At 39.4% G+C, this 27906-nt stretch overlaps 5 protein-coding genes across 7 annotated transcripts in view; 1 reads left to right on the forward strand and 4 right to left on the reverse strand.

The window, feature by feature from the left end:
- Positions 1-246: 246 nt before the first annotated feature.
- Positions 247-4209, reverse strand: Rtf1. Its single transcript, XM_065491811.1, has 13 exons — positions 4014-4209; positions 3585-3828; positions 2955-3138; positions 2702-2898; positions 2326-2647; positions 2178-2271; positions 2038-2120; positions 1778-1973; positions 1623-1717; positions 1050-1212; positions 884-994; positions 688-832; positions 247-629 (listed from the first exon to the last, which is right to left on the reverse strand). Exons 1-13 carry the CDS (start codon positions 4089-4091, stop codon positions 523-525), a joined length of 2019 nt encoding a protein of 672 aa, XP_065347883.1. The 5' UTR covers positions 4092-4209; the 3' UTR covers positions 247-522.
- Positions 4210-5168, forward strand: lin-52. The gene is made up of 4 exons (XM_065491816.1): positions 4210-4348; positions 4592-4696; positions 4752-4847; positions 4897-5168. The coding sequence occupies exons 1-4, from the start codon at positions 4312-4314 to the stop codon at positions 5052-5054; spliced, it is 396 nt and encodes a 131-aa protein (XP_065347888.1). The 5' UTR covers positions 4210-4311; the 3' UTR covers positions 5055-5168.
- On the reverse strand, positions 5159-11332 carry LOC135944689 (vascular endothelial growth factor receptor 1-like). 2 transcript variants are annotated; one of them, XM_065491810.1, is made up of 25 exons: positions 11225-11332; positions 11032-11147; positions 10805-10973; positions 10607-10746; positions 10376-10520; positions 10178-10323; positions 9946-10120; positions 9764-9893; positions 9527-9705; positions 9298-9458; positions 8980-9247; positions 8762-8920; positions 8575-8705; positions 8372-8525; positions 8214-8308; positions 8007-8157; positions 7461-7724; positions 7249-7411; positions 7105-7196; positions 6860-7020; positions 6686-6808; positions 6507-6636; positions 6368-6449; positions 6209-6314; positions 5159-5486 (listed from the first exon to the last, which is right to left on the reverse strand). In XM_065491810.1, the coding sequence occupies exons 1-25, from the start codon at positions 11277-11279 to the stop codon at positions 5184-5186; spliced, it is 3798 nt and encodes a 1265-aa protein (XP_065347882.1). In that variant the 5' UTR covers positions 11280-11332; the 3' UTR covers positions 5159-5183. The 2 variants fall into 2 exon arrangements, with proteins under 2 accessions (XP_065347882.1, XP_065347881.1); XM_065491809.1 differs by having other exon boundaries at positions 10373-10520.
- A 940-nt stretch (positions 11333-12272) lies between these two features.
- Positions 12273-15580, reverse strand: LOC135944195 (vascular endothelial growth factor receptor 1-like). Its single transcript, XM_065490986.1, has 13 exons — positions 15467-15580; positions 15269-15413; positions 14860-14990; positions 14651-14801; positions 14426-14595; positions 14225-14375; positions 13876-14130; positions 13592-13827; positions 13420-13542; positions 13242-13371; positions 13101-13182; positions 12939-13044; positions 12273-12854 (listed from the first exon to the last, which is right to left on the reverse strand). The coding sequence occupies exons 3-13, from the start codon at positions 14968-14970 to the stop codon at positions 12555-12557; spliced, it is 1815 nt and encodes a 604-aa protein (XP_065347058.1). The 5' UTR covers positions 14971-14990; positions 15269-15413; positions 15467-15580; the 3' UTR covers positions 12273-12554.
- Positions 15581-18166: 2586 nt separating this feature from the next.
- Positions 18167-27906, reverse strand: part of dsb (debris buster) — a 28849-nt gene continuing 19109 nt past the window's right edge. For both annotated transcript variants that reach the window (XM_065489407.1, XM_065489408.1), the window contains exons 2-10: positions 26453-26544; positions 26128-26288; positions 25924-26065; positions 25147-25350; positions 24698-24930; positions 23853-24016; positions 20765-20883; positions 20202-20327; positions 18167-19795 (exon numbers count right to left, since the gene is read on the reverse strand). In XM_065489407.1, coding sequence (XP_065345479.1) covers positions 19454-19795; positions 20202-20327; positions 20765-20883; positions 23853-24016; positions 24698-24930; positions 25147-25350; positions 25924-26065; positions 26128-26288; positions 26453-26544 — 1583 coding nt within the window. In that variant the 3' untranslated portion in view covers positions 18167-19453. The remainder of the gene's footprint in view (positions 19796-20201; positions 20328-20764; positions 20884-23852; positions 24017-24697; positions 24931-25146; positions 25351-25923; positions 26066-26127; positions 26289-26452; positions 26545-27906) is intronic.

The raw sequence follows: 27906 nt of genomic DNA on the forward strand, positions 1-27906 counted from the left end.
TTAGGACTTTATTTTGATTTACTTCGGTTCTGAGACGTAACGTACAATGTTTTAATGAAACTCTAATCTTCAAAAATATCCAATCACACTCTTGTTTCATAGGTTATTGCCTTATAAGGTAGGAACGGTTGAAGCGGGAAATTTAAATTAACTCAACAAAAAATAAATCTAGTTGACTGTATTTACTGATATCTTACTTCCGTATGTATTGCCAAACCTTGAAGTAAATAATTTAAGATTATGTCATTGTTCTCCAATAGTTCTTAATTTATTTCACAAGACTTGTGTTTATCAGATACCAATATTTAATTTGTGTTATATGTGTTATTATGGTTACTTCACAACATATTACTCAAAGAACCCAAATGGTTCGTATTATTACATGATTAACTTTCCTTACACGTATAATACCAAACAAGATACTCAAAGCACAAGATTGGCACTCTAACAATCCTTTTCCACAAAGGCGTAACATAAGCCATAAATAATAATAATTGTTGCTAATACATAAGTAGTGCGTATTTAAATGAGGCCCCGTTTTTTCTTATAGTCCTCTAGGTTTAAAGATCGCCGCGGCCCCGTGTCCTTGACAGTGGTAGCAATCTTTGGTGTTACACTGACAGGATTATCTGAAAAAATAAATCAATTTTTCAGAAAACAATGCGTTATTTTATTAGACCAACTTACGGGGTAGGGGAACCTCCAAGTCGATTTTTATATCAAAATCGTGCGCAGAGAAGAGATCATCGCTTGATTTTGGCGGAAGAGCGACAGGAACGATATTTATATTATTTGACCTCTCAGGCAGAATCTCTTGCATTTGAATTGGAGCCTGGAATTTGACAAAATTAACTCAAGTTGACAACGTTTGTCGATGACATACATCATCAGGTTCGGAATTCCTTTCTTCAGCTTTAAACACCATGCGCGGTTTGGTGCTGCGTCTGGTGAATGGATCATCCATCTTCTTGCCTTTGTTTGCTCGAAGTTCCTCCTAAATAAAAATGTGAAGTTGCGTATATATAATAACAAGCTGTAAATGAGCTTACCAATATTGCCTGCTCGGCCCGCTCAACATTACGCTTCCTGTTTCTGTCGTTTATGTAACTGATACTCTGGATGGTTTGAGTGCGAGCTTTGTCCAGTTCAGAGGCCCTTTCCTCCAGTTCAGCCAGCTTTTTGTCCATATCAGCAACGACAGATTCATCGCCCCTGTATTAGAATTTGAGATTACAAATCACTGTTTGCCTCAAAAGGCAGCTGAATCGCTCGGTCAACAATTCAACGTGACATGCCAAAAATAATTTTAACGGTCTTTGGTTTGAACCTAGCCACAAGAAGGCTGGCGACCAATCAGAGATGGGAGCACTTGTCTGATTGACATAGCGCTGCAGTCTGGATCTTAAAAAACATTTTAGAGTCAATCAGAAATCCGTTAGTCTCTTCTCCGATTTTTCTAGCCAGATTAAACCAAAAGCTGCAAAAGTTACGGTCTATACATTTCACCGACTTTCGTTGTTTCAAAATTTCAACCAAATGATAACGCTCCCTTACCAAATTTGACCATCAAGAATTAATTGACTGTGTCAAAAATGATATTCCAATGCTTTTTTTAATATTACCTCTGCAGCGCTTCTTCTTTAATCTTCATGTACTCCGTTTTTTTCATTGCATAATTAAATGGATTCGTCTTAAACCTCTCTTTCTCACGAATAATCTGAAATTTTCACGTTTTGTGTTTATTAAACATTGCAGAAATTTTGTGGTCAATGCAAACCTTCTCGATGTCTTCTTCTTTAAATTCGTAAACCAAAGCTTCACTGATGTCTTTGACTTTCTTCTCCAGGTGATCCAGAGTGGGCACAGAGACGCCCTTGTTTTCACACGCCTTCTTCCAATGCTGGAACTCTGATTCTTGGAATTCCGCATTGCTGACAAACTCCAGTCTGAATACTTTCTCGTTTCCACCATGTCTGATCAAATTCATGAATTCAATCAATAAATTAAGAGACAATGTGCAATGCAATATAAACCAACCTCAGTTTCAGTCCCTTATTGGTCTTAGTGCTGCCAAGTTGGTAAATTTTACCAGTTTCACAAACGTCCATGATTTCAGCAACCTAAAGAAAAATCAGAGTAAATTTTGACTGGCAAATAAATGCTACAATCAAGTTTACTCTGTAAACTGGGGTCCCATAGTTGTCGTTGCCAATCCCAATACGCACAAAGCATCCAGTCACGATGCGGCCAAAGACCGGAAGATGTACAAACCTAGTGAGACAATGGATATCAGTAAACTTGGCTTAACTGTGACCTAACGCCTACTTCTCCATTTTGTGGCGAGACAGTCGCAACTTGTTGAGCTCCTCCTTGGTTGAAATGTACTGCACCTTTTTGACGCTAACCACAGACCGACTGTCCGACTCGGAATCAGAGCTGCTGCTACTGCTGCTGGAGGAGCTAATGGATCTTTTGCGCGCCGGAGCTTTGTCAGGCTTTCCACTTTCGTCCCCACTATCATCTGAGTATATGTCGGAGAGCTTGAGTTTCGTGGGCGCTTTGTCAGAATCCTCTTCAGCATCATCGCCGTCTTTCTCACCTTCCTTGCTTTTCATTTCCTGCTCCTGACGGGCCTTCTCTTTCTCCTCTGAAAATAATTTAAAAATTTTAACTTTTCCTATTTTCAGTAATTCTGTCTTACCTCTTTCAATTTTAGCTTGTCTTTTCGCTTTAAGGAGATCCATGGCTTGAGCTTTCTTGTCGGTTTTGCCTCGATTTTCTTCTGCAACCTTTTTCCGCTCGCTGCTGCGTTTGACATCATATCTGTGCTTGTCCAAGCCCTTCTTTTTGTTCATTTCCTGCTTCTTCGCAAGTCGAAGTTTCTTCTCGATTTCAAATCTAAACGAGGTTATCAGACCAAATTAGCACTATTTTTACCATAGTTAAGTATCCACCTTGTCTTCATGACTTCTCGTTGCTCCACGCGCTTGTAGATTTCCTGTTCTCTTTCTTTCTCAGTCATTTTGGCCAATCTTGCTTGATCCTCTTCATCGCCCATCATATTTTCGTCATAGCCATCGTTGAATTCCTCCTCCGAGTCAGAAATGTCTGAGTCACCGCCAGAATCTGATACTTCTCCTTTAAAATAATCGCACGTGTGGCAAATTAGAAAATGAAAATTATTTCAGGTTTTTATTATTGGACAAAACACTCAATTTTTCGCATTTCAAAAGATCTTTGCTTATTAATTTAAAAAAAAAATAACTGATTCAGTTTGCACCAGCTAACCAAAGATAAAAAATGGCCCAGCCATTGCAAAATTTGCGGATGTTACATGTTTGTGCAACCTGAGTGTGGGTCTCAGTTAGGCTTGTCACCTCGTGTATGTGTTTCACCTTAATTTTAAGCTGAAACCTATGAAGGGTTGAGGGGACACGCGAGACAAGCCTAACTCAGACCCGCCCTAAGAGTGCACAAATAGATACCTAACATCCACTAATGATTATGAAAGATTGTCTAAGCGACAATTGAGATACCATCGAGATAATTCAACTAGACAAAATAATAAACCGACAAATCCATACCCTCTTCAGGCTCCGAACTCTTTTCCTTCTCGCTGGCCTCTCCTTCACTTTCAGAAGATTTGGATGCCTTCCGACTAGAAGGCTGCTTCTTACTTTTCTTTTTGCTTTTGGACGCCCAGTCATCATCAGAATCGGAAGTTTCGGAATCAGAGTCATTGTCCGATTTCTTCTTGGACTTTTCGACCGGCGAAGATTGTGGAGACTCGCTGCCCGTCTTTTTCTTCTTGGCCGCAGATCTTATATCCTTGAATATTAAGGAACGAAGCTTTGTCAGATTTTTGAGTTCATCCCAAATTGCAAAAAAATAAAAATATCAGGCTTTCAAGGTCAGGGTGCAATTGCACCCTGACCTTGATATACTTAGTGGTATAATATTATCTAGCATGCATCCTTGAGAATCTTTTGCCGCCGAAGCAACATGCGACTCACCGAGTCTAAATCAGATCCACTATCGTCGCTCGAGTCGCTGTCTGAGTCGGTAAACACTTGATTTTTACGTTTCACCATTTTGCAAAGCTTATTGTTACGAATTTAGTGCTAAATCACTGCAAATTCGAACTAAAAACGAACGAATGATTCACTAATCAATCGGGCTCACCGACAGCATTCATACCGCCATTTTCATTGTTTGTCGACGTCACATGACGTCACGAAAGTCCTTCAAACGTGTTTACAGGTGCGCATGCGTTGAGATTTGTTGTGAAGCGATAAAGGCGCAGATTTTAAAATGGCTTCAGATCCAAATAATGCTGGTGCTTCTGCACGTAAGTCGATCTTTTTGTGGTTAAACCGTGACATTTGTGAATATTACCGTGCAGGCAAAACGATAAGTTTATTCTTAAGCAAATGGCATAACGCTGGCTCTTAAAACATGTTTCGCATCGTCTCACTTTTAAATTTAAAATGAAAGGCACAAACCATCACATTAATGCTATTTCTATAAAGTAAAGAAAACGTGTTAAATATCATGGTATGAGAAACTTATTAAGCTTAATTTAATGTTGCAGAAGAGTTTGAGGTGGTTTCTATGGAGGGTTATGACGAAGAATACGATGACCTCATTAGTTTGGAGACAATGGATAGATCTTCACCTGACCTGTTTCCTCAGAGAAGTAATTATTATGCTGTTTTGATCTTTACCTACCATCTAATCATTTGTTTTAATAGTAAATGGGTTGACCGACCTCGCCTCTTTGGGCAATGAAGCAGGAACACCTCCCTGGGAGGCACCTCTAACGCCTGAAGATATCAGCATGCTTCACCGTAAGCGTTGTCGATTCTATTGTAGACTCTTTAATCATTATCTGTTCAGATTACAGCACTTTCACCCTTTCGGCCTTAATTATAGAGGTACGCAAGCTATACGACAAAGCGTATCAGTTGGGCCTTGATGAAGCAAAAGAAATGACTCGAGGCAAGTACCTGAACATTCTAAACCGCCGCCGACCTAACAAACCTGACGGAGAATAATCGTTGGGGACTGATCTTCGCATTTTAACATGCTGCTTTTGTAAAACTACTGCAGCAATTATTCATCACTCAGCTTACTTGTAAATTTAATAAAAATACGGCAATTCAAAATTAGCTAAATTAATTCATTTACAAATGTACACTCGATTCCTGCGACACATGTGCTGACGGTCGGTCGTTTTTCGAAGCATTCATTTTGAGGTAGCCTTCAAAGTCTCCGTCTGGGCTGTCGTCGGCTGTTTTCTCTGTTTGCGACTTTTTCTTTACTACTTCATCGTGCAATGCGTAGAGTGGATTGCTCACAGCCCCCACCTCTGCCACATTAGAAACAGTGGCCTGAGCCTCTTTCGAGAGCGACATGCGAATTCCGTTCTCGTACTCTTGATGTATGGAGTTCATTCTAACATACGGTCCACTGAGATCAAGATAGAACTGCAAACATAAATTATACACTTGATAATTAATATCAGAAACTTGATGATGTTGGAAAAATAAATTAATAAAAATCTTTCAATTTGCTTGTACAGTCAAGAAGTGAAAATTTAGAAAAAAAAACTGCAAAAAGACTAATTTAAGAATTGATTGTACTACTGGTTTGTGTTGCAATGATCCTTTTATTGTCTTTTGCAGTGCACTTTTTTAGTTTTCGTTTCCTCTCCACAAAGGCAAATAAGAAATTTTGCACCTTCACCAATGGATTTTTCCCTATTTACTATTTATTTTTCAATCTGAATCGGTCCAGGCATCCTTCCATGATTTATCGCGATAATTATTAAAATATCTCCTTCAATTAACACTTGAATCTAATTTTTGACAGTACCAATCTGCTGAGGTTAGACAGCTAAATCCATTGGTTGGCAATTCGATACGACGTGCCGAATATCGTAATAATAATCGTTTTACTATTGATTTATTTGTCCAAACCTGGCCGCTGGGTCCTGGCGAAAAGTGCTACAATAACGCCAACGGCCAATTAGAGAAAGGAGCTGTTCTCTGATTAGACGTAGCGCTGGTCTCAGTAAGGTCAGAACCCGCCAAAGTAACGTCGTGTCAAAATTTCGAGTGATTCGGCCTTCTGGCCTATTCTGACCCCTCAGGAATCAAAAATGATCCCAGCAGTTCTACTTTTAACATGGAATGGGAATAGTCGTTACCTGTTTAACATTGTCATCTAGAATTTGGCCTATGTTGTTGATTAGTTCATTGAAGCCTGGCCTCTTTGATGAGCTATGATCCCAGCATTTTCTCATTATTCGGTACCTGCAGGACAAAATGTTGTTTTAATATGAAGGTTGTTATAAGTTAACTATTACAATTCTGTAGTAGAAAATTGTGGTTTTTCCATTCGATATCCATCAATTAGTCGTTGCAGGAAGAATTCATCTAGCGGAATTCCTGTTTCATTCATGATTAATTCGTGTAACTTCATGAGGAAAATTATTTATTGAGTACCAGGATATGGTGTCCTAGCCAGAGTGAAAAATTCCCACATGACCACACCAAATGACCACACGTCAGATTCAGTCGAAAATACTCGGTCCTGAATCGACTCAATCGCCATCCATTTCACCGGTAGCGGATCCTAAATATTTTTTATTTGATTTTTGTTTTAATTTTTTATTACAATTTACGTCTCCTTTCTTCAAGTAATTTGCATCGTTGTACAAATTTCTTGCAAGACCAAAGTCGCATATTTTGACCACATTGTTTTCGGCGAGCAAAATGTTTCTCGCCGCCAGGTCCGCGTGGACAATCTAAATTTGCAACATTATTATATTTATTTGAAATGTCAAGAAGGCACTAACCCTCCTCGAGGCCAGATACTGCATGCCGCGAGCCACTTGATAGCTCCAGCACACCAAGTCTTTTGTGGTTATCCGGTTGAGCTCGCCTTTAAAGTCGCTCCTGTATTTTGTGGTCCAGTGCTCGGTGACGCTGCTCCCATCCGTGGCTGACGTGGCTTCCCCTGCGGTCGCATGGGTCACAAAGTGAGTTACTAGGGTGCTGACTCTAGTACGAGGAAATCTGGCTAATTAGAGGTTTCCCTTACCGTGGTATCTATTGTCGCAGTCGGGGTGTGGGTCGTACATGATGGTTCTCGTTTCCTTTTTGAACAGCACTTGCTTTTGTTCCATTATAACGCTGAAAATGAGTTCAAAGAAGTTAAAAAAAATCAGATCATGCAATTTCTAACCTTTGGTTTTCGTAATGTGCTTCGTCGTCTTCCTTTGCCCCAATCGTGAAATCGAGCGTGTCCTTCAGGTGGTCGACCTGGTCCACGAAATTGTCCCTTTGTCTCATCAAATATGAATGCAAGTTCCCGTAGCGGCAATACTCCACAATCACCAATAGCTCCTCTAAAATATGGACTTTAAATTTCATTTCCACCTTCTTAAATTTGCATACTGTTGCACAAATTGTTGGTGCACGCTCCCAGGAGGTTGACCACGTTCAAATGCTTGCCAACGTGGATCAAAATCTTGAGCTCGGTCATCAGAGCTTTAACGTGGCTCAATTCAGCGCTCGGTTTGACCATTTTCACGGCAACCACCTTGGTTTCGTTTGCCTCCGACTCGTCTGACCCTTCTAAATCGGCGGTTGCTCCAAAAAGAGGGCCACTTGCCTCCGCACGGACCACCCGGCCAAAGGCACCGCTGCCCAGTTGCCGACCTGTTGGCCAAAGGTTGACGTCAGAATTTAGATAGTATATATCTCTTCAAAAGTAGTTACTCATCGTTGAGGAAATTTTTATAAATTCATTCATAACTCATACTCGTGACCCCAATTAATCTTGTTATCTTTTTGGCGAAGAGAACTTTTGACCTCACTATTATTTTTCTCGGTACTCTCCGGCTACTCGTCAGCAATTAAAACGGAAATGCCTCAACCAAAGTAGTTTTATTCAAGCTCGGCAATTTTTACAGAAGCGTGGTCTAAATTTGTTTTGTGTACCTAGCTTGAGGTGTTCTCGTGGAAACTCGTAGTTGGGGTTGTAGGGCAGGAGGTCAGCTTGCTGGTCGAGGGCAATGCTGAAGTCGATGTTCTCAGTTGCTCCTTCCAAAAAGAGTTTCACTTCTTGAGCTGTCAGGCGCCGCACTTTCATCTGGAATATTATATGTAGAAATAAAAGGTGCTTGAGAGATAGTAGAAACCACAAACCTTTTCCTTTTTCACGGCCCGCCACAGGTAGACAACGACTGCGAGTAGGGCAGCGAGAATTATGAGTACCGGCAGTATTATCATGAGGCTGATGTCTGACGAGATTGCATTTAACGTTATTAAAACCATTGTTTAAAATATTTAAAATTATATCATACATTTTGATTGAACTTTCACATTAAAAACCCTTTCTTTGGTGTTATGTTTGCTGTACAGGATGCATTTGTACTTTCCTTCTTCTTCTTTCCTAGATTTATTTATGTGGAAAGTCATCGGTGTTTTTGTTGACTTTGGCTCAATTTTTACTCCATTCTGTAAAACAAAAAATGAAAACGAGATCCTTCCATTTAAGTCTCCTTACGTGAAACCACTCCACTAGTGGCATCGGGTCTGCACTGGCTTCACAGTCAAGCACCATAACTCCGGTCGAACCCTCGGCAACAACATAATCGCCGGTTTGGGCTTTATTTTTAAATTCAATAGGCTGTACAGCTAATGTGTGATATAGTCGTAAATCGATTTTGCAGCAATTAACTGGTTGGATTTACCTCTTGGTACAAGATCGTAGGTGATCGTGGTTTTATTTGAGTCCTTTTTGCAATTCGCTTTGCATATATATTTTCCCTTGTGGCTAGAATGAACTCTTTTTATTTCAACTTCACTGTAATAGGTGTAAGCCGTTTCCTCGTTTTTCCTAATACTTGTCCCTGCGTGTGCAACAATTTGAATAATTTTAAGAGATTAATATACTTTTTTCCACTGATACCGTTGTCCGTGATCAAAATTTGGCCGTCACTCTGGAAGTACCATTGCCAGTCACGACGGCAAGGGTATTTAGACACGTAGCACTTAATCTTCACTGAATCGCCAAAGTAGACTAGGGCCGGCGCATCAATGCCTTCTCTCTTTTTAGTGTCCGTAACAACCATGATAACATCTGAACTGCCGCATCCGTATTCGTTGCACGCGGTGCAGTTCAAGGTGCCAGTTGTGTTTGATTTAAATTTATATAAAGATCCGGAGTATCCATTCATCTGACGTTGAGAATTAAATTTTCTTGTTAAAATTTTCAAAATTGAATTACCAATTGATGTTGCGATTCGTTACAATAAACGTTATTTTCGGGGCAAAAGGTCCATGTGTATTTTTCCGCCGGAGGGGAGCCTTTATGATTGCATTCGATTTTGTACGTCTGGTCGGGGTGGTAGAATGTGGAGAGATTCGTCATTTTTACGATGGGTTTTGCTGTCGGTAGACAAAACATTATTTTGTGTTTTCAATGCAACTTAATTATATCAACTTTGAAAACTTACATTTCATAGTGAGAGTAAGACGAAGCTCTTCCTCTGAATTGTTAAATCGTGCAATTATACGGTGCGCTCCCGCGTCATCAATGTTTGGTTGTTCAATTTTTAAAAGGACCTGCTTTTCAGAGTTTTTGGAATTCATAATTTTGTATCTCGGCATCGAGGTGTGATTTTTCCCAGATGGTCTAGACCGTGAATTTAGAATTTAGAACTACACATATTAAAAATTACCGGGGCACTTACAGTATCCATTGAATAATTTTCGGGTCTCTCGGTATAAGCTCAATGGCCCATTGAACGTATTTAACACTGGAATTAGCCGTTATGTCCTTTTCTTCATTTGAAATCTTTAGCTGCAAGGTGCTAAGCGGATCTAAATTTTGACTTGTAAATCATGTCACGGAATAAATTGTTAACTATACAACCTATAACGTATATTCGAACAGAGGCTGCGTGGGTACCGTTGTTCTGAACCTGACACTTGTACATGCCACTGTCTGAACGAGACACATTTTTAATGCTTAGAACCACTTCCAAGTTGTTTGGTTTCAACAATCTTCCAGATTTACGCGATGATACTTGCAAACTAAACCGACCATCCTGAACAGAAAAATACTCTTGAAATTCAATATTTTTCGTCGATGTTTCAAAATTCACCGTTCTAATTATTGAACCATCGGGATGAACCCAATCAATTTTTTCATCGTTTGATTGATGATAGAAGCAGGTCAAACAGAGCTCACCTCCCAGCTTAACACGTGGATCTTCTAATTCTTTTATATGTGGTTTGTCGTACTCCTCATCTGCTGTATACCAAAATCAGACAATTCAAGTAAAGAAAATATATCATACAACTATATTGAACGTAGGTTTCAACTGCTTCGTAATTTGGGCAGTTTGCAGGTTTGCAACCCCAAAAACCTTGATAATGGAGGACCGCATTCCGAACCAAAAAACCCTTATGCGGAATATATTTATAATCAATTCGGTCGTCATCGCTCTGAAAGTAGAAATCAAATCAATATATATATAATATATTGTATAATATATATAATATATTGTTTATCATTTAATTTTAATAAATACCGGCATTGGTTCATGCAATGTCAAATTTACACCCGGTCTCGTTGGACGGCAAGGAATCAAAAAATCGTTGCCGGTAGCAACATTGATGTACGCTGATTCAAATTCAAGTGGAACAATCATAGTGCCGCATTCGACGTTGTCTATTTTTTAAAAATTTCCCCAATTTAATAAATCTTTAAATTTTAAACAGGAACTAACCATGAACGTAGATATTTGTTGAATTAATCACGTTTCCATTTTCAACACACGCGTAGTTTCCAGTGTCACTGAAAGATGCATTATCTATGGTAAGAATAAATCGCTGCGGCTTGTTCTTCAGAAGAGCCCGGCCTCTGTTTGACCTATCCGTGTCGTTTGAGTCTCTATCCTATATTATAGTTAAATTCTACTATAGGATGATCTTTAGGTATAATTTTATAACTCACAAAATTTCTGGCCAGCTCGCTCGGTTCAAACCTCCATGATAACTTTCCTTCGCCGACGCACCACAGCGCGATGGTGGATCCCACTTGGTATTCTATATCATGGCATTTTATCGTGGCTGAAAAGGTTTTAAAATCGAGTTTAATTTTTGCCCATCTAACTGTGGAACGTGCAAAAGAATTCATTTGATCTTACCGAAAAGAAACGGAACCAGGATTATAACGAAAAGGTGCAGATGCCTCGGAGTCATTTTCCTGACTAAAATGAGTTCGTCGACGCACTTGTGCCGCCGCACACCGCAAACTGGAGTTTCCGTTCATCTAAAACCGCGAAAAGCGCGCTTATTAAGAAGCTTACGCCATTAAAATTTCCAACTCGGTTTATTATGAGCTGTTACTAACATTTAATAATGTAAAACTTACATACACATTTCTATTCACTTAATTGCAATTCATGGTGCGGGCCCATTCACTGCAACCCGCTGATAATCAATGTAAGCCCAGTTGCATAGCTGTTGAGTTTGCAGGCGCTTCGCGTATTTCGTTAAAAAGCGAAAACCAACACGGTCTCTTTGATTAAAGGTGGTTATCAGATCTTATTTGAGTTTCCACTAAGTTATCCATTATTTTTAATCTTTAAGCACGAAAAATTTTCAAGAATAACTAGACTCTTATAGGTTTTCCATGGTGGGATTTTGAGCTTATTTATGAAACAAAAAGATCACCAAGTTTTGTTTCTTTTATGTCTTTTGTCGTCAGAAATTTAAATCCATACATACTAATTTTCGATTGTATTATTATTTGTTTGTTATTCATACATTTTATTCTTTCAGAAATCGCCAAAATTTTCCGATGACGGTAAAACAAATAAAGGGTGTAAGATATATTGAAAGTAATTCCAGATTTTTCTGTTGAAATAAAATAAAAAATAATGCAAAAGAGTCAACTGTAGGTGCGATTAAATCAGCCTGCACTTGACCCCAAATATCCCTCGGATTCTCAATAGCAAGTGCACGCAAAGTATGCGTTCAACATTGCGAGTTTTAATAGGTTGATCAAAATAAACGATTGGCAGCAGGTCCTTTTTATTGCATTATATTCACCGATTGGTTATTAATTTAAGTGGAATAACCTTATATGGGTCGTTTTGGTGCCTTGAGATACTCGCTGACGCACCTTCCAAGCGAATAATTTTTCTCGAACAATAATACTAATTTTTATGGCATAATAAGCTAAAAGGTAAATAGATATTAAGTCTGTTTATTAAAAGATACATTTAAGTGTACATCTGTCGCCTCCATAAAATATATTTATTGCTAAATAGGGAATGAAAACATTTCTCTTTGTTAGTGGTCAACCCGCGAGATTGCAACACTGATAACTTGGAAAGGGTTTATTTCTACTCACTTATTGTTAGTCAAAAACGAGAAAAAAAATTGAGCAGCGCATTTAATGTAAATGACGTGATAATACCCTACCCAGGAGGCATATCAAAGGGTTGTTACAAGTTGTAAATTTATAACTAATTACAAATCAGATACACTCGTTCTCGATTCCTGCGACGCGAGTGCCAACGCCAATGGCCGGTCATTTTTGGAAGAATGCATTTCAACTTCAAATAAGACACCGTCCCTAGCTTTCTCCAGATGTAACATTTTCTTCACTTCATCTTGTGAGAAGTAAAGCGATTTGTGCCCATCACCTGATTCTGTCAAGTTTGATGCCGTAGCCTGAGATTCTTGGGTCAATACCGTGCGCATTAGATTCTCATATTCTTTCTGGATCGAATTCAATTTAATATACGGGTTGTTTAGATCAAGATAAAACTGCAGATATAAGCATAGAATTAATTAAAAAAAATTGAAAACTTTTTATGATGGTTTAATTTAAAAACCGAAATACATATTTACCTGTTTAACATTGTCTTCCAGGATTTTATCAATATCATTTTCAAGCTCACTAAAATTTGGCCTGCGAGATGAGTTTTTATCCCAACATTTTTTCATAATGTTGTATCTGCAAGTAGAAGGGTTATTCAAGCATAAATGCATTGTCTTAATAACAAGTTTTACATTTCTGAAGTCGCATATTGCGGTTTTTCCAATCGATGGCCCTTAATCAATCGCTGCATGAAGAATTCGTCCTTTGGAATTCCTGTTTCATTCATATTAAAATTGAGTAAGTTTCTATGTATTTCTGATGGATAAGTGTACCAGGGTATGGCGTCATAGCCAGAGTGAAAAATTCCCACATGACCACACCAAATGACCACACATCTGTCTCAGTTGAAAATATTCGGTCCCGAATCGACTCAATCGCCATCCATTTGATTGGAAGGGGTTCCTAGTCATTTTGTGTTAAGGATTTTTTTTAAACTCAGTGTAAATTTACGTCGCTTTTCTTCAAGTAATTTGCATAGCTGTACAAATTTCTCGCAAGCCCAAAGTCGCAGATTTTGACTACGTTGTGTTCCGCGAGCAAAATGTTTCTCGCCGCCAAATCAGCATGGACGATCTATAATTATATATAATAAAGTATTTTTTTGCTATATGAAGTCACTTACTCTCCGCGAGGCAAGATACTGCATGCCGCGAGCCACTTGGTAGCTCCAGCACACCAAGTCTCTCGTGGTAATCTCCTTGGCATTGTATTCTAATTGGTGGTAATCTTTGACTCCGATCGTGAAGTCGAGCGTGTCCTTCAGGTGGTCGACCTGGTCCACGAAAATTTCCCTTTGCTTTAACAAGTGCGAACGCAGGTTTCCGTAGCGGCAGTACTCCACAATCACCAACAGTTCCTCTGAAATATAGGCTTGAAATGTATTTTCTTTCTCCTGGATTTACATACCGTTGCTCAAATTGGTGGTGCACGCTCCAAGCAGGTTGACCACGTTTAAATGCTTGCCGATGTGCATCAAAATCTTGAGCTCGGATATTAATGCCTTGACTTGGCTCAGTTCGGCGCCCTGCTTAACCATTTTCACGGCAACTGTGGTGGTCTCTTTAGTTTTCTGCCTTCTCGAGTCGTCGATTGCACAATAAAGAGGGGCACTCGCTTCGGCACGCACCACTCTACCAAATGCACCGCAGCCCAGTGGCCGACCTGTTGCCCAGACCATTGATTTTTAATTTATGTAAGTTCAAATAAACCACAAGTTTATTTATTCGTTTCAAGTGCACCCACCAAAAGCGTTTACCTAGCTTGAGACGTTCCCGTGGAAACTCGTAGTTAGGGTTGTAGGGCAGGAGGTCGGCTTGCTGGTCGAGAGCAACGTTGACATCAATGTTTTCAGCCGCTCCTATAAAAAGTAGGCTCATATTTTGGGCTTTTAAACTCCGAGCTCTCCTCTGAAATTCGAGATTATGATGAGGCACGTTGGGAAAAACTTTGAACTCACTTCTTTCTTAATCAAGTTAAACCCAACAAAAATAACGATAGCGAACGCAGCAGCGAGAGACCCGATCAATGACAGTGTTGCTACTAAAATCGTTCGCATTTTACTTTCGCTCTCATGTTGATCTGAAATAATCATTTTGATGTTGCCTTCTGATCGTAGTGGCTCCATTTCTGCTAAACAAACACTCATAAATAATTATTTGAAATAAATTTGACCCAGCAATACTTTTGATTATTTCAATAGTTATCTGCTCATCTGCCTCAACATTCTGGCATTCAGATTTGCACACCCAAGTCCCGCTATGATGATTCGTTGCATTCAGTATCAAGAAACCCTCTCCAGGAATTAATTCATAAACGATTCGAGTATCAGTGATCTGAGAGAAGCAAGAAGTAAATATCAAGATCGATTTGCTGTTCAGTTTTGAAAATTACTAGCTTTCGCTCAAGTTTGAGGTTGACGCCCGGTCTCGTTGGCCGACAAGGAATCACAAATTTGTGACCAGTATAAACTTTCATAGTCTTCTTTTGAAGTGGTACAATCATTTTCCCGCATGTCTTGTTCTCTATTTTGGAAGAATTTACTGTATTAAATCCATCGATAAAATGGCACGGTTCAGAGGACAAAATTAGCAAGCTCAACAAAATTTACTACTGTTATCAGTCTTTACTAATAGATTTATGTCATAAAAATCCCTCGGCGAAATATTCAGTTTTACAGGTTTTACGAGATAATTTTGGAAAAAACTTTACCTTCATTATTAAAGCCTGATTTTTGGTGTAAATTTTGTTGAGTTTGATACACCTCATGCCAACACTGTGACATTTCGTCATTGCTACTAACCATGGACGTAAATATCTGTTGAATTAATTACGTTGCCATTCTTAACACACGCGTAATTTCCAGTGTCATTGTAAGTTGCATTTTCTATGGTGAGAGTCAGAAGCAGACCTTTCCCGGAAAATAATTTTCCTTTGCTATATCTTATCTAAATTTTAATGCATCATAGTAGTAAAACATCAAAGACAGGATATAAATTACTCGAGTGTTCTTGACCAGCTCTTCCGGATTGAATTTCCACGACAACTTCCCTTCTCCTTCGCATCTTAGCGTGATCGTGGCTCCAAGTCGGTGCTCTTCATCATGGCAATTTACCCAGGCTGAAATAGTTCACAGGTATATGTCGTTCAGGGATCAAATTAGGAGCAAATAACAGTTAAATTTCAGAATTTACTTCATTTCTCGAAAAACTGTCTGGTGTTTTCCTTGTTTTGCTATTAATTTCGGTTCCTCGCTCGTCGCGATCTATCCAACGATGTGCGAATTATGAACTAAATTTCCCAACAGGTGGAAAAATTCATGATTTTCATTATGGATATAGTGCTCGCTGTTTAATTAGCATGCTAACTCTGTAGCCAATTTTTACGAAAATTTTAATGGCAGAGCCTATGAAATTTTAAGCTTGTACCCTATGTTTGAAGAAGGTATTTTTTTCAGAAATATCTATACTTAAACTACATATTTAATAAGATTACCAAGCCGTTGGTTCACATTGCTGAGTGCATGCTTTATTATGCGTTCAATTCTGCATTAAGAAAAATCCGAGCGACATTTGGGAGTCGATTTCGGGCTGATTTGAGCCTATCTCTACGTTTGACTCTCTTTTCATTGCGATGACGAGTCCGTTCGCATGCGCGTGAATCAATTTCACGGGACTATTGCTATATCGTTTCAATGAAAAAGGCCCCCTGTGTGAGGACAGTGTGCAGTACCACGAGCTGGTCCTTTTATGGACACTTGGTGTCCACCAATGAGGCCCCTGCGTCCATGTTATTGGGACACGCGGAGTTTTCGCGAATTGTCCGCTATCAGGGGACCTCCTTAAAGAGGTGAACGAATAAAGCAATATTCGGATATATCTGTTGCAATTGTGTAGTGAACAAGGGGATCTCTTTCTGCTTTGCTTTTTTTGCATAGGTTTGTTTGTCAAGCGAAGCGATAAAGTTCATTTGAGGCAGCTGTTATCAGTTTTTAGCAAAGCAGGAAAAGAGCACGAAAGAACCTTGAAAAAAGCAGCTGAAAATGTGGTACGGATGTCAGCGAAGATATGTTCCAAGAAAGTTAAGGTCAATAGAGCATAGACGTAGATAAAGGCAGACTTCCTTTCCAAAATCATATACCACGTCAAAGCAAGACAATTACAATCAATTGGAAAAGTCATTCTTGCTCAGATACCTTACTTCAAAGAGATTAAAGCAGATTCAGTACTGAAAAAAGCCTTATTACCTGTAGTTGAAATACTCTCTAAAATTTTCCTGTATTTTTGTTTCAATTTCTGAGAAAATTGGCCCAAAAGCTTTCTTACTAATCAAGCGGTTCAGCACTGTCTCCTTATTGAAAATCATGATTTACTTTGTCAGGAGGGAAATTTCGCACATAATTCAAACTTTGCTAGATAGATCGAGATGAGGGGAGTAAAAATCAAGCGAAATAAACCTGCACGAACCATGTAGTTGAAGTAAAAATTCAAATTAACTTCAAACGTTTCCCATTATCAATTTATTTTAATTATTACAAAAATTAGAATTATTGAGGATGGCTAAATTTCTGGTCTCATTTAAAGGGTTCTCAGGCATCCGAAATAGGATGATCGCTACCTAATATTTTCAGCAATATTTGAAGAGTTTTACATCCCGAACTCTGGCAAATGGCTTCCCCCTAGGTATGCAAATATACTGGATTTAGTAAAATTTAGTGACTTTACCGAAACACAATAGAACCAGGACTGAGGGGATGAGTTGTGGATGCCTCGAAATCATCATTATTACTAAAAAGAGCTTGTCCTCATTATAGCCTTTATACCGCCGCACACCACAAAATGCGAGTTTCCGCAACAACCGCAAAATGTGTGTTGATGCCACTACAATTTTTGAGCCGAGTGTTTTTTGATATGATAAAAAATATCCAAGGGCTCGGATCGTAAATAATAATGCCCTTGGACTGGATTGTTATGCAACCCGTTTGTAGTTTGCGTATGTCCAGGTGCATAACTTTTGATTTTGCAGGCGCTTCGATGAATGCAAGCGCCAATAAGCAACTCTTTATTGGTTTTACATGGCGTTCATGGCCGATTTTTTTTAAACAAAATCATGTAAAATAATCTGTCAATTTTCCATGCTTATTTTAAAACATTTCTCTTACTGTAAAATCTCGGAAAATCCTTGCTGCTAATGCATAAACTAATGACCCATAAGGATTCAGTTAAAGCCAAAATTGACCTGGGTAGCCTTTTTTGAGAAAATTTACTGAAAAGTTAGCATGCTTTTTAAATGGAGAGGACTGTCTCCCTATACATATACTTGAATAAATATTATTTTATTTCACAACAAAGAATTTCCCCAAAAAGTGTCAAGCGCCGTTTGATAGATGTTAACGTGAAGAAAGAATCAACATTCTGCTAAGAAAACAGAGTCAAGCGCTGTAAATTTTGAGAGTAAATTAGCAAATTTTGAATTTTAACTGTAGCAAGGTGCTCTGTTGATCATTGTTCATGGAATAACAAACTTGTCAAAACTATCAATTTAATTCGACGATTTATAGTAGCCAACAATTCTAATAACTTTCACTTCTTATTGCTTTTTGTACGTATCAATCTAGTTAGAGAGTCTCTACTCTCCTTAAAATTATGAGTGTGAACAGATTTTCTTTAGAGGTTTTACTGGCAAATGAGAGGCGTACGCATTTCTGTAGATTAATTTGTTGTGTATATTTTATTATGTTTCAGATATAAAAATTGAGCGTTTTGTTTAGAAACACGTGTTTAATTATTGAAAGGTTTATGTATGTACAGATGAATTTTAGATGCTAAATCCACAGTAATAAAATAACTGATATATACACATGCATAACTGGGAATACACGCAAGCTAAATAATGCTATTTAATGAAACAAACAACGCTGTTTCGTCTCCTGAAGAATGAACCGGCGATTTGCAGATTTGAGTTTTGTTTTCCTTTCTATACACATCACGCAGGGAGCTGCAAGCAAGGCGAGACCGGCAGCATCGCCTTTTACACATATTTGAATATAATGCAACACTTTGAGCAAATGGAATTTTATGATTCAACTGCTGCTCTTGTTTTCTTGCTTTTTACATGAGTACACTATTATCACAGACGCTGCTGCAAGAACAATTAGTAAACAAATAAGAATGAAACAGAGGCAAAATGCCAAAAACAAAAGTTGGGAATTTTGGTTCGGACCGGCTATGAGGGGGTAAAAACGGCGGAGACGCCAATTAATGCAGTCGCGATGAACACGGACCGACAAAAAATCGTCTCTTTTGGCGCTAGATGAGAAATATATAATGTTCTAGGAACATGGAGTAATGTGGCAAAAGTTCTTGCGTGTCTCGCACACGCAGAAAACCACCCGCCCTCTTTCCATCAAAGCAGTGCTCCCGATGAACAATGAGCCTCTCCAGGACAGATACATGGATCTGGTAGAGGTCTGAGAGTTTTGTTGATTTTTTACTAAAAATATACCCTATTTGACCGAATACGCCACAGAGAAAACTCCGGCTTGGGCGTTTAAACAGTTTTTTAAAACCAGAAAAAGCAAAAAGCACTAATTTTGTAGTTTTTATTTTTTAATAAATAAATTAGACATACTTCATTTCAGATTGTGATTCATATAACAAAATTTTTACGCACTACGAGATGGCAGTATCAAAATTAAAAATTCCAATGTGTTATTTTCAAGGGATTGCTCCAAATCCTCAGGTTTTCATCTTTGGACTCCAGTAAAACGTATAACCCGCAAAAATTTGAATTTTGAGGGCTTTTCAATGGCGTTATCGGTCAAAGAGGGCCTAGTTTCAGTAAAATAATTTCCATCAAGATCCTCAAACCCCTGCCTTTCCTGGACAAAGGCTGTAATAAAAATTTTGAACACATAAGGACTTGTACCGAAATGGCTTGCTTTTTACTGGCGAAATTTTTAGCTGCGAGCACTGGTCGGACGCGAATTTCACTGCGGCGCGTAGAGGCACGGCACGGCGGATGGATCGACGTTGGGCGGCGGCGGCCGGGCCTGCGGCGGTGGGTCGAGCAGCGAGTACGACTCGCGCACGATCATCAGCCGGTGTTGGTTGTGGATGATGAACTCGCTGCCCCTGCGGAACTTCTCCTTGCCTCGCTCGATGTTGGCTTTGCTGAAAATCACCTTGCGGTAGGCGCGAGCGCACGAGCACGCCAGCACGAAGAAGCCGATCAGCGCCATGCCGTACGAGAAAATCGGCACTGCGATGTCTGAGAAGGTCGTCGCCAGGTACACCCACCGGTGAATCTCGGGCGTCACCTCTTTCACACCCTGGAAACAAAGGAGAACATTTGTTATGAAATGTTTTGATTTCACAAGACTTGTTCGTAAAATACGTAAAATAGAGTTTACAAAAATTGGAGGAAGACCAGGGGAAATTTTTTATTCGAAATTTCATCGGCTTTCAGCGTATTTTTTTAGTTTTTGCTCTATGAATAACCTTTTAAAAGTAATGTAGCCCAGAACTAACCCTTTTTGGGAAATTTATAATTTTCTTTTAGGACGTCAAAAATGCCCAATCAATAGATTTTTCTCATTGAGAGTGTCTACAGATTTTCAGCTTTCAATTTGTTAAACCAATTGTAATATTGGAAATTTCTTGAATCTAAAAAAAATCGCTGAAATGATCGAAATTAAATATTTCAAAATAATATTTGCATTTCTATTTTTCAATTACCTCTTCTGCCCAAATAATGGGGAACATGATGGAACGGAATTTGGCAACGGCGTTGATGAACGACTGCTTTTCCACCTTAAGGTTGAGCTGCACTTTGACACTCGCCTCCAGGGTGACACCCAATTTCTGAAAGAAAGGAAGTTATCTTTGGTATTCAACCAAACTGCTGGTTTGCGAAATTCAAACCATTTTTATTGGGTTAATCTTCTTAAAAATAGTAAATTTTACACAAATTAATTTCATCAAATGAAAATATTTAAAGAGAGTACAGTGACATTTTCACATAAAATTCATCCAAAGAGGAGTATAATCAAACCGAATTTATGTTTTTTAATTTTCATATTCTTGAATGACAAGCGATAAAGCGAAGTTTTTTAAGCTTATAAATCATCGACAAAAAAATTGGAAAAATGGCAGATTTGCGCAAAAAAATATTTGCCAATTAAGACAGTTTAATTTAGATTTTGGCTTGTTTTGATGTTTCAATTTTGTTGCGATTGGAAGCCAAAAACATCAATCACATTTAAATTCCGCTGAGTTTCAACATTTTTTCTGATGCATACCGGCTGGATTTTGAAGTAAGTCTCGTGCAGCTCCTTGACAGGCTCCAGGCCCTCGACGGCGGCCAGCAACTTTGGATCAGCTTTGTAGAAATGGGGATATGAAAGGTAGACTGGTGCCTCTGAAAGGGTTCATAAAATAAAATCGTTATTGAAACTCGTCCCGTCAGTAGAGCACGTTCTAGTTCTAACAAGCAACGACGTTCACTTTAAGTGGATATATGCACGGAAATATATTTTTTGCTTTCCCTTAAAAGATAAACTGAAAATTGGGAATGAGCTAAATATTTTCTAAATTGGTTTAAATTTCTGTTGAAATCGGCTCCAAAGTTTGCATGCTAAGCAAGCAGCGAGCACCATCTTCTTATACTTAAAATCAATATTTTTTCACAATTTAAGGAATTTTCCGCACAATTTTGTTTTTTTTTGTTTTTTTGCTCTTTTTATCCCTGTCCGAGGACTGGAGGACCGGGAAGGGCGCGCACTGCACTAGCACGAATGCTGAAACCCGGGTCCCAATAACACCGCGAACGGATAACATGGGCGCACCAGGCCGCACAGGGACCCAGCCCACTCAAGGGCCACTTGCCATTGGCACACTGTTTGATTGATCTCTAAATTAAGAGAAAAGTCATGGAATTTTTCAAGACAATTGCAAATTCTTATTTTTAACTGATATTCCTATTTGCCCTGATTTGATTACTTCACATTAATTACAATAGTTGTCTTGTATATCAATCCACTTCAAGAGGGATTCCTATTTCGAAATAAGCTTTGCAAATGCAAACAGACCCAGCCCGATATGGATTCTACTAGCTATTTTTCAAAGCCGGGAAACGATCAATCCCACGGAGAGCGGCCTTGAGATAGATCATAATTCGCAAAGTTATCTCTCATTGTCTTTCTGCTTTTTACGACTGCCGTGGTAGTTTTTAAGGTCAGAGAGGAGTTTCCCTCGTTTTTTTTTTCAACGAGGAAGATGGGCATTACACAACAAAAATATTCCAACACAATGCGCGCGATGCGAGGAGCGAATAGGTCAAGAAATGGCAGAGGCGATACCCACGCTGCCGCTGACAAGCGTTTGATCAAAAGCGGCGGCGAATTAAACGCGCGACCTAGCAGCTTGTTGTGATCAATCTCGGCTTTTATGATTTGGCGAGTACTATTAAGTCACCGGCGGTGCAATGAAATAAAATGCAGTACACATGCACTTTCTCTTACGGTTATGCAGTCGATCTCGCTCGCGCGAGCAGCAGCCGCCGCGTGCGCGCCACTTGACTCATTACACATTTTCAACCCGTCTGGCTGGACCCTAACCGCAGGGCCGCGCGGCAACGTTACTTTAGCTCCCATGTAAGGCGCACATACGCACACCTAGTTGGTGTTAACCAGCCTCAAGGTGGCGCCGCAAATGCATTGAAACCCTGACTGAGGCACGTTTTGAGGGAAAATAACAACACACGCATGAATGTGTTCACTCCGTACGTGTGATTCGCGTCTACCCGATATAATTTTTCAATGAGAGTCGTAAATCTTCAAAGAGAAGAAACTGTCTTCAGTGACCTTACTGCAGTAAAAAGTCAGATTTGGCAAATATTTAGGGATATGCAACAATAATCGTTCATTTTAATCGGCGTCGAATCTGTTTAACAATCAATTTTGATGTTTTTGACGAATAATCAGTTTATAAGCAAATAAACGTTTTTTATTTGTTTTGCCCATTTACGTTCAGTGATAATTATAGCCGTTTGTTTCTTTTCCATTTAAAACGTTATGTAATTGATTTGCACGATTCAACCCTTGGTAAATGAATAAATCTTTAGAAATTTTGACCGTTGATACAGGGAGTTGCATTTATTTCTGCTGTTGTTTTTAAACACAAGGGGACCAAGCTGCAATGAAAAATCACTTTTGTCGGAAACTCACAGCGTTTGGCTAATTTTCATGGTGGTTTTCGATTCCACCAAACGAAACAATATACAATAGAGACAGAAAACTCCTTGTTATCTAACAAAATAAAGTTTCTAGGAGGAAGACAATGCTTACCATTTAAAAATCAGCCGCTTTACTAAAATAAATTGTACATCAGTGCTACCTAGAAAAGGTTTCGCTTCAACGCAGAAGTATTTTTCATAAAATTCGCAGCATCGCATATTTCCTCGAAATTCCATATTCTTTTTCGTTTGTCAAAAATTACCGAAATTACGCAATCAATACAAATTTATTAGCGGCAATTGGTGCTACTTTAAGGGTTGCAACTTAATGCAGCTCAACTGCGTAGGGCAAATTAAGCAACATTTCGTGTGTGTGTGTGTGTGTGTGTGTGTGTGTGTGTGTGTGTGTGTGTGTGTGTGTGTGTGTGTGTGTGTGTGTGTGCATGCGTTGAAGTTTCAGTCGAAGGTTAGGCGAGTGCACTTTCTCTGCACTAAGTGTGTGTGTGTGTGTGTGTGTGTGTGTGTGTGTGTGTGTGTGTGTGTGTGTGTGTGTGTGTGTGTGTGTGTGTGTGTGTGTGTGTGTGTGTGTGTGTGTGTGTGTGTGTGTGTGAATGTGTGTGTGTGTGTGTGTGTGTGTGCGCGCGCGCGTTCTAGCTGCTGGACCAACACAATAAAACAAATTATTATGCCCACGAGTGCAAGTGATTTGCATCACCGCGCGGCTGACTGAGTGAGAAAGTGGACGCTCGCCCGCGCCGGAGAAAAGGTGGAAGCGGAGAAATTACCCGGGTTTCCGGACCGTCCTTATGTCACTCACTGAAAAAGGACTGTCGCGCCGGTTGCATAACAAGAATTTTTCGCCTTTTCGAGACAGCTTGAAGGAAACACCCGGATTCGAGCATCCAATGCAACGATCGACTTTCCCTGAATTCGAACGGCCTTCGGCGCCAATTCAATGACCATCTCGTGCGCGCTCGTAAGTACGTTGTGCATTATTTTCCAGCCACTCCTCTCGCACTTGCTTGCGTCTACATATTAATAAATATGTGTGTGTGCCAACTCTAATCATCGGTTAGGAAACACGCCGGCAAATTAACAACGTTTCACTCGCGTGCGATGCGGAAAACGATAATTAATCGTCAGTCAAAACTCACGGTATTGGCAGGGGCTGATGTTCTGCAGGCCTTCCGGGGCGCAGGCTTCCCCCTCCGGACAGAAGCACTTGTTGTCCGGGTAATCGGCGGCGGCGGCGAACGCCTCATCGTCTGGCGTGTACAGGCCGGTCAAAATGCCGTCCTTGGCTGTGTCTCTTCGGTACCTGCACGCAAATAAAAATAAAATGCATAAAAAACTGGACCAAAAATACTAAAAAGCCGTCGAACGCCTCATCCCTCCCATAAAAACACCCATGCTAAATGCCTCTGGTAGGTTAATCGCTTGCCATATTCTGAAACCGATTTTTTTTTTATTGATCGATCGATTTATAATTCATCCAGAAACAGATCAAAAGTTGATTTAAATCGATTTAATAAGACGCAAAGTCAGAGAAAGCAGCAAAGGCTCTGCGCTCGGGAAATCCTCAACGGTGATTGGCTGATGCAACGCGCATGTCAGCGGCTCCCACGATATTATTTACAACACGTGTGAGATGCATTGGTGATGTTAAGGAGCTGCTGACATGCGCGTTGTGTCAGCCAATCATCGTCAAGAATTTCCCGAGTAGAGCCTTGCTGCTTTCTCTGAATGGCGTCTATTCATTCGCAAAATTAAATCAACTTTTAATGGGTTTCTTTTAAATGTGTTTATTATAAATCGATGGGCCAACTCTATGGCTGCAAGCAGACGCCAAACAATGGTTTCTAATTTCCAACTAACCATAATGGTAAATAATGAAGCATTCGACTTGGGGTTCTCACGGGAGCAAATATGAGTTCACTGACGTTTTCCTGTCCGCTTATATTAGGTATCTAATTTGGATGCTCTTGAGTTCTCCTTTTACCTGAGTGGGATGGCCCTGCAGAGGTCTTTGTCATAGACGTAGAGCAGGTCGGATTTGGTGACGGACTTTGGCGGGAAAAACGAGCCCTCGCTGGCGTGTCGGATGGTGTTGCACGGCGCTTGTTTCCACTGAGGCAGTTCGCTGCGGCCGTTGAGCCGGTCGTACAGGCCGAAATCGGTCATGTTTGTGTGCCCCGTGAAAATGTTGTACACGTCGCTAAGCGTGCCGTTTCGCTGCAGAAATGTTAAAAATCTTAATAAATCCAAATAAAATTATTACCTTTAAATTTAAATTCCTTTTTGATGACCCAAAAAATATTTTAAACGACTTTCATGCATTAAGATTTTAATTAAATCAATTTAAAAAGCCCTGTCATTTGGTCACCCGTCTGATCAAATTCATTTTTTAAAAAGAACAAAAATATCCATCGTTGAGAATTATGGACTCACCCCCAAGAGGAGCCCCATGAGGCGCATGGGCCTGCGGTGTTTGGGGAAGAACTTGTTGGCCAGCATGACCAAAGGGTCGTCGTATCCAAAGGCCAGCTGTTCGGGCGTGACCTCGACGAACGCCTTGATTCCCATGGTGCGTATCGCTAAACTCAGTCCCAGCCGCATCAACTTGGGCAGGCTGGTGCTCAGGTAGCTCAGCGTCTGCCAGAATTGAATAAATAATACTTCAGACCGATGACTCGGCGGGGAATTTCAGACAATTTGGCATAGTTTTTTGCTATGCTGCCTCCAAATGACTTAACAAAAATTATGGACGGAAAAATAATCATTAGTAATTGCGGCAAATAAACACTAAAACAAATTTTTTCTTAGCACCTTTAATTTAAAAATTTCAGAAGGAGGGGCGGCAAAATGATTTATTTATAAGATGAAAATGTATTTGTTTTTTCTTAAAATAATGAAAAATTGGAAACGATAAAAAAAATGTTGTTTTGCTAAGTGCAAATCAGTTAAAGAGTTTAAGATTTTTAGGAAAATCCTGATTAAATTATCGAACTAATGGTTTTGCAGAAATAATCGACTTTCAAAATAGGTCTAATTCCTATAAAAATTAATTATTTGTGCTCATATGATGCCCTGAACATCAAAGCAGTCACAGAAAAAAATAATTGATGGTGTTGATTTTGCAGATCCCTAATTAAAGTGACAATTTTTTTTTCTCTCTGAATATAAAAATTTCGTGAATTAAAAAAATTAGCTGCTGGTGCGACTCACCAAAAGAGGTATGTTGGGCACAACGACTGTTTGGTGCGGATTGCCGACCGACAATTCCGGCACGAAATGCAGGATTTTCTTGTGCTGGAACGAAAGGGTGCCGTTCTCGTGGAACACTATGTTCACCTTCTCCATATTTTCTCTGAAATTGGAAGAGTTTGCCGGGTAAGAGCGGGCTTGCAGGGGTGAAAATTCGAGACCGACCTGTACACAAAAGGCCCAATTTCGTTGAGCCGTGGCTTTTCGCCATTGTTGAGGAACCCGTCGGGGTTGGTAACATTAAAAATGTATATTTTGGTCAGTCTCGTGACTCCTGGTTTCTGCCAGTAATGAAAACTGATCGTGTCGTTTCGTAATCTTAAGTTCTGAAAAAGATGGATTGGTTTTTAGCACGCGCAGCATTGGCATTGGCAGCTCAAGTTTTTTGCTCCTTTTACACTCGAGTGCAGATTGCAAAAAGGGCGTTTGCGGAACGTTTTGAGCCAACAATGCATTTTCTTTTTCTGTTCATGACAGTGCCGCTACTTACTTTGTAGATGAAATAGTCTACCCAAGGTATCGAAGAGAGCACGATGCCGCAAATCAGAGTGAATAACCCTAGCAGGAACACCGCCAGCCGACCTGCAATCAACAAGGAATAATCGCGTGAAAGATTAGGGAACAAAAACGCTTTGAGAAACGGAACACCATGCATGGACAGACAAAACGAAAACGGTTTGATGCATTTTTACTTGTCAGCAAAAAGAATGTGCAGCTTGTGGGGAAAAGCCCCGACGGAGACGGAATATAAGAGGATGATGACCTGATGAACAGTGCTTTTTGAATACACCTCGAATTAATTGTAAAACCGCTTACAATACACAATATAGAAATCTGACTTGCTTTGTCTGTTTGTAAAGCCAAGTAATAAATTTTGTCTAGCTGCTCTGACACACGAATAAAAATCAGTTTTTCATACATAAGAGACCTCGCAGAAAGGATCATTCGTGGTGCTTGTAAACTGTTTTTCTTGTAGAGATTTATATCACATATTCAATCTTTTTCCGTGGCTGCTGAGGCAAAATAATGTGCAGTTTTTTTGTGCCGCAAAATGAGGACCTACTTCGTTTGGCAATTTTACTTGCCTAGATTAATCTAGGCAAATTCATATAGAGATCCTGGTGAAAAATGAAATTATTTCGCTCTATAAGAAAACTCTAACAGTTGCACTCTTAAAAAAAGATTTTCTGCCAAAAGTTCAATTTTCCACGGATTTTCAGTTGCAGTTTTAACTTGATTTGGCCATTTTATAAAAATTCGGGTATTGAAAATGTTAATTAAAGCAAATTTAAAGGTTAATATTGCTCCTTTTATGTTCCAGTGACGATTAGAAGCACCAGAAAAAATAATTCAACACTGGGCAACAATTAGACCTTTTTTGAATTGCAGACTACAGTTAGCAGTTTATCAAATTATAAGTTTGGATAATGATCTCATCAATTTGCGATAATCGAATTAGTACAGTGTTAACAGTCAAATTTCAGAAATTACCAAATTTCTCGAAAAATTAGGTGCAGGTATAGAACATGATATTTGCTTGATTTCGATTCTACTCGTCGCGAGATCTATCTAACGATGTGTGAATTTTGAGGTTAATTTCCCTTTTGGCGACAGTAAATATAATTTTTAATAAGGAGGTAGTGCTCATCGCATGCAAACTTTGAAGCCGATTTTCTCAGAAGTTTAAATGATATATTTAATCTCTTTCCTAATCTTAAGAGCTTATTTAAGGTAAAGGTAAAAAATATACTCAGAATTTTTCGCAGTACTGATCCACTGTAAACTTCACTACCCTAACTGACAGTGCAGCATTTTTTTATTTAATTTTCGCCTCTTGCTGCCATGATTTAAAAAAAATGGAATAAGTGCCTTGTTATAGCGTTGGACAAACAGGTTTCGACATATCAACAAGTAAAAGGTGCCATCCGTGAAGTTATTTTTATC

The sequence above is a fragment of the Cloeon dipterum genome, chromosome 4, assembly GCF_949628265.1.
Source record: "Cloeon dipterum chromosome 4, ieCloDipt1.1, whole genome shotgun sequence".
In the NCBI taxonomy this organism is placed as follows: Eukaryota; Metazoa; Arthropoda; class Insecta; order Ephemeroptera; family Baetidae; genus Cloeon; species Cloeon dipterum.